This window comes from Trachurus japonicus, unplaced genomic scaffold, assembly GCF_045865225.1.
Source record: "Trachurus japonicus isolate A0001 unplaced genomic scaffold, Traja_1.0 AP030398.1".
Lineage (NCBI taxonomy): Eukaryota > Metazoa > Chordata > Actinopteri > Carangiformes > Carangidae > Trachurus > Trachurus japonicus.
In genome coordinates, this window is record NW_028220531.1 from 310,991 (window position 1) to 315,997 (window position 5,007).

Below are 5,007 nucleotides of genomic sequence, written 5' to 3' on the forward strand. Positions count from 1 at the left end.
TTGTGGCCATTTGAAGGATAAAGTTAAACCTTTCAAATGAGCCACAGTATGTGTTGGTGGCAATAATATAGAATACACTATGGCTCTAAAATAAAAAGTCAAATATGGTCTAATTTGCCGGTACACTTGACTAAAACTTTGGAAAGGAGCGCGGCACTCAATGAGTTAAATAGTTATATCTTCTGACAGCAATCACTTATATAGAGTGTTTGGTCTGAGATACGGGTCTGTCAGTCACTCTGCTCTGCTGTAAGCCGAGGAGAAAACTTTCCTTGTATCCTACAACCTTTATCCAATGAGGAGAGAGAACGGCATAAAGGGGCGGTCCTCTCTGTGTGTGCAGCCAAGGGATGCGCGTGAATGTGGTGACGTAGGGGCGAGGGCGGGGACTGCTAACTCCATCTGCTGACAGGAAGTTAGACAAAACCACCGGATCGCTTACTTCTGCTTTAACCCTTTCATCTTTGTCTTTCATAAACTGAAATTCAAAGAAACATAAATGCAATTAAAATGTTGGTTGGAGTAGGTTAACTTACTAAATTGTTGTTACAACTAACCCAGACCCTTGTAGCCATGAAGCAGCTACGGCTAACAACTAAAACATTAGCACTAACAACTTGCATGAAAGGTATAAGACACACAATAACCGTGATGTAAGTTTGATGAGTTCAACTACAAAGGGGAAAATATACTTTCATAGCTCAAAATGAGTGTATTCCTTCTAAAATTGTCTTTGTCTGCCAAAGAGTGCTACTTCTTCATATATGGAAATGGGACTAAACTGAGCATATACAGAGAGCAAATCAGATGATTCAGAACTTGTTCCTGATTGGAGAAATTGGAGGTGTTACAACTGACCCATGTTACAACCATTCCCGGTCTCCCCTATTCATTTGACCCTTGTTTCCTTTTTCTGCAGAAGGTTGGAGTCATGGCATCATTGCAAAAATCATTTGACGCTGTCAAAGATGTGGTAAAAGCTGTTCGCAATGCCACCACAGTTCATGAGAGAATGGCTTTGTATGACAACTGGGCCGAGAGCTACGATCAGGTGATTCAGTCAAATTCTGGAAAACCAGGTTTTGTTGTGTGCATCTCAGTCATTAGAAACGTTTGATGAACCTCTGTGCTCTCACTCGCTGCTTTGAACAGGATGTGACTTTGATGGAATACAAATCAGCAACGGAAGCAGTAAAACTCATCTCCCCCCATTTCAGTGGAGACCATGGAGCAGTCGTGCTGGATGTGGCTTGTGGTACAGGCCTGGTGGCGCTTGAGGTGAAATGAAAGCAGCAGAACAAGTTTAGGATTTTCCAGAGCTAATGAAATGGATCTATAATAGCCTAGAAAATAATAATAATAATAGTCTCATGATGGCGTCTGTCTGCTGGTTAGGAACAGTTCAAACTAGAAAATTTCCTCTCGGGAAATTTTGAATGGGCCACGGGAGCTACTGCGGGTTGTGCCACCTCTGTCAACATGGGAATCAAACCCACGACCTTAAGGTCAAGACAGAGCTGATCAGACAGACACATGATCATCTTTCTATAAGCACTGATATGGGACCACTGGTCCCTGCAGCTATTTCATAGCTGTTGGGACCAGTGCCCGGTGCGATTGCCCGTGGCCCTAACAAGTTCATCTGCTCATTGTCTTACATGAAACCACCATTTCCTGAATCAATATCAAAACTTTTTGATCGCAGCAAACCAAATTTGTGTCTTTTCCAGATGAAAGAGAATGGTTTTAAACATTTTGTGGGCATTGATGGAAGCAAGGCTATGTTGGAGCAGGCCCGAAAGAAAGAGCTGTACCAAGACCTCAAGCAATGCATTTTAGGAGAAGAGCCACTTCCTGTTGAAAAAGGTTGTGTAAGGGTGTCAAAAACCCACAGTGCATGTTTTGCCTCTTTAAACATTTACAGCAAATGAATGAATGTGTAATGTGAATTGTTTGTGACCAATCAGCACCCATCTGCTGCTCCACTGAACATTTAAACTCTCAAACTTACTGATCAGTCTTGCTTTTGACAGTGGCAAACACTTGTTTTCAGAGAACAAGCAAGATTCAAATAAAGTATGATCAAGAATCACATTCATCACATTTCACCATAACCTTTATTTGAACTCTGAGATATATTATATGGAGGAGTAACCTCATTTACAATATAGCCGAGATGAAACATAAAACATATAAGGACAGAAGACAAAACATTTGAAGCATAACATAATACAGGTAGTTAAAGGTGACAAGGATAAATTGAAACATAAGTGTAGTTTTGTCATTTTAGCAGTCATTTGTCGAGCAAACCAAAACACCTAAGTTGAAATATCACCATGACTACAACCTGACAAAAGTGAACAGGATGAGTTTACTACTATAAAAATGTAACAATATGTCAGGGCTGTGGCAGCTTGCTGGGGAGCTTCTCACTATCTTTTTGATTGGGAATACATCAGTAAAACAATCAATAAATCAATAAAATGCAACTTCAATAACAAATAAAGTGGTGATTAATTTCAATAGATATATTTCTTCTTCTCATCCCCTCTTCACTTCCTCCTGCAGGATCATTCGATGTGGTGATGATCTTAGGAGCGCTGAGTGTGGGTCATGTTCCTGTGTGTGTACTCAGAGAGCTGTGCAGAGCCTGCAAACCAGGTATAATTTAGTTTTTATTGCATGATTAATCTTGGTGAATTGTCATGTATCATAGTGGTCAGGGTTTAGATGTTATTGAAGTCGTTTGACATGGCTGTTCACTCGTACATCTCTGCTGTCACCTGTTCGCACCAGGTGGTTATGTTTGTATGGCATCCAGACATGGCCAGGACAACTTGGAATTCATAGCTTCCCTGGAGCGTGAGTTGAAGCAAATGGAAGAAGAGGGGCTCTGGAGCTGTGTGGTTGCCAATGTGGTGGAAGACTGGGCTAGAAATTTGTCAGACCCAGAGGGCCGCTACATACCTGGTTCTACTTACCTCTACAAGAGGCTGTAGCACCACAGAGATGTGACATTATGTACAACAATAAAATGCACAAGGTGATAGAATCCATCAACTGACTCTACACCTAAAATGTCAGGTGCCGGGATGCTTTTGTGGTTGATGGTGCTGACTCACTTAAATTGTGTAAATGATGCTTCCTTGCTTGTGGAGTTCAAAAGGAACATACATAATGGTGTGTGTTGATGTGGTGTGCAATACTCTATACTCTATACTGGGTCCTAAACTCTTTATTCTGTACATCAATGATATTTGCGATGCTCTACCACTGCTAAAGTGCGTCCTATTTGCTGATGACACAAGCTTACATAGCTCCGGAAAAGATCTTGAGCAGCTTTTGTGTGCAGTAGAAAAGGACTTACAGATCCTGAAGAAGTAGTTTGATATTAATAAATTATCATTGAATTTAAGTAAAACAAAATTTATTGTATTTGGCAACAGAAAAATTAATAGAATAATCAATCTAACTATTAATGGTGTCGAAATCGAACAAGTCCAAGAACATACATTTTTGGGAACCATCATTGATAATAGACTCAGCTGGAAATCACATATTGATTATATTAAAATAAAAGTCTCCAAAACAATCCTAATACTACATAAAATAAAGCACATAGTGAACAAAAACTCACTTTACATACTGTACTGTTCCCTCATACTTCCTTACTTAACATATTGTGTTGAGGTATGGGGTAACACATACAAAACAATCACAAATCCTATCTTCATACTGCAAAAGAAAGCCATTAGAATTATACACCAAAAGGATTACTTAGAACCAACAAATCCACTCTTCATCAGTACCAAAACATTGAAATTCGAAGACCTGGTTAATTTAAACACTGCTGTAATAACTTATAAAGCAATAAACAACCTACTTCCACCCTGCATACAAAAGCTGTTCTCATCTAGAGAGTCTCAGTATGACCTCAGGTGGACCTGCATTTTAAACAAACCAAAAGCAAGGACAAACACTAAAGCCAAATGCTTTTCTGTTATTGGAGTAAAATCATGGAATAGCCTTGACGATGAACTAAAATCTATTAAACTATTACCCAATTTAAAAGAATGTTTAAAATCAACGTATTGAATAAATATTTAACACTAACATAAAGTAAGAAAATTATTATTACTAAATGGAGGTTCTGTTTGTTTCGTTTTGATACTGTTCACTCTACTTAATCTCTTCAAGTGTAATTTTCCTACAAATTTTGTTTTGTTTTGTTATTGTAATTTTTCTTCCTGTAAATAGGGTAGGCATTAATAAGCTTTGCTTCTGCCTTCGCCCTTTCGCCCATATTGATTATGAAATGTTGACTTGTTTGTGTATGTTAATGTTTTGTGGAATGGACGAATAAATCAATCAGTCAATACTATACACAATGTACTTGTTGAATGTAAAAATGTCTGAAATGCATCCATCAAATAAAATGCATTCTGCATTTTCATTTGTAATGATTATTGCTTCAGATATTCTGCTTTTCTCTGCTAAAACTGAACAGTAACTGAAGTAGTTGTGTGTTTTTTCTGATACATCTCCTAAGGTTCCTTTATACAGAATCAGCACAACCATATACAGTATGTCACATATAAGGTATGTCATCTTTGGCATATACTGTTTGTATCGCATAATAGAGGTTAAAGACCCACTCCCATGAAAATCGTGTTTTTCGTGCTTTTCACATGTTCCTGTGGCATTTTTCTTGTGTTAGAGGACATATCAGCAGAAAAGGAAGTGCAAAATTGCATTTCTGAGTTTTTCTACCTTCAAATTGCTGTGAACCAATGGCAGACGCAAACTGGCAGTTTCAGGGAGACTGGAGCTGACGTGTCACAGCTCCAGGGGAGGGCACTAGTGCTACAAGCTCCCGCCCCGCTCTGCATCTGGCTCAGAGGTGAAAGCCTTGACAGCTCGGTGTAGCTGTGAAAGTATAGCAGGTATATCTCACCTGGTAGAGCAGCTTGCACCTTGAGCAAGGACTATGTTTAAAGGTACTTTATT

The 5,007-nt window shown here is 39.0% G+C and overlaps 1 protein-coding gene across 1 annotated transcript; it reads left to right on the plus strand.

Moving 5' to 3' along the window:
- The first annotated feature begins 921 nt into the window (after positions 1–921).
- Positions 922–3,223, plus strand: LOC146960419 (methyltransferase-like protein 27). Its single transcript, XM_085772394.1, has 5 exons — positions 922–1,051; positions 1,153–1,278; positions 1,731–1,866; positions 2,569–2,661; positions 2,797–3,223. Exons 1-5 carry the CDS (start codon positions 932–934, stop codon positions 2,997–2,999), a joined length of 678 nt encoding a protein of 225 aa, XP_085628520.1. The 5' UTR covers positions 922–931; the 3' UTR covers positions 3,000–3,223.
- The last annotated feature ends 1,784 nt before the right edge of the window (positions 3,224–5,007 follow it).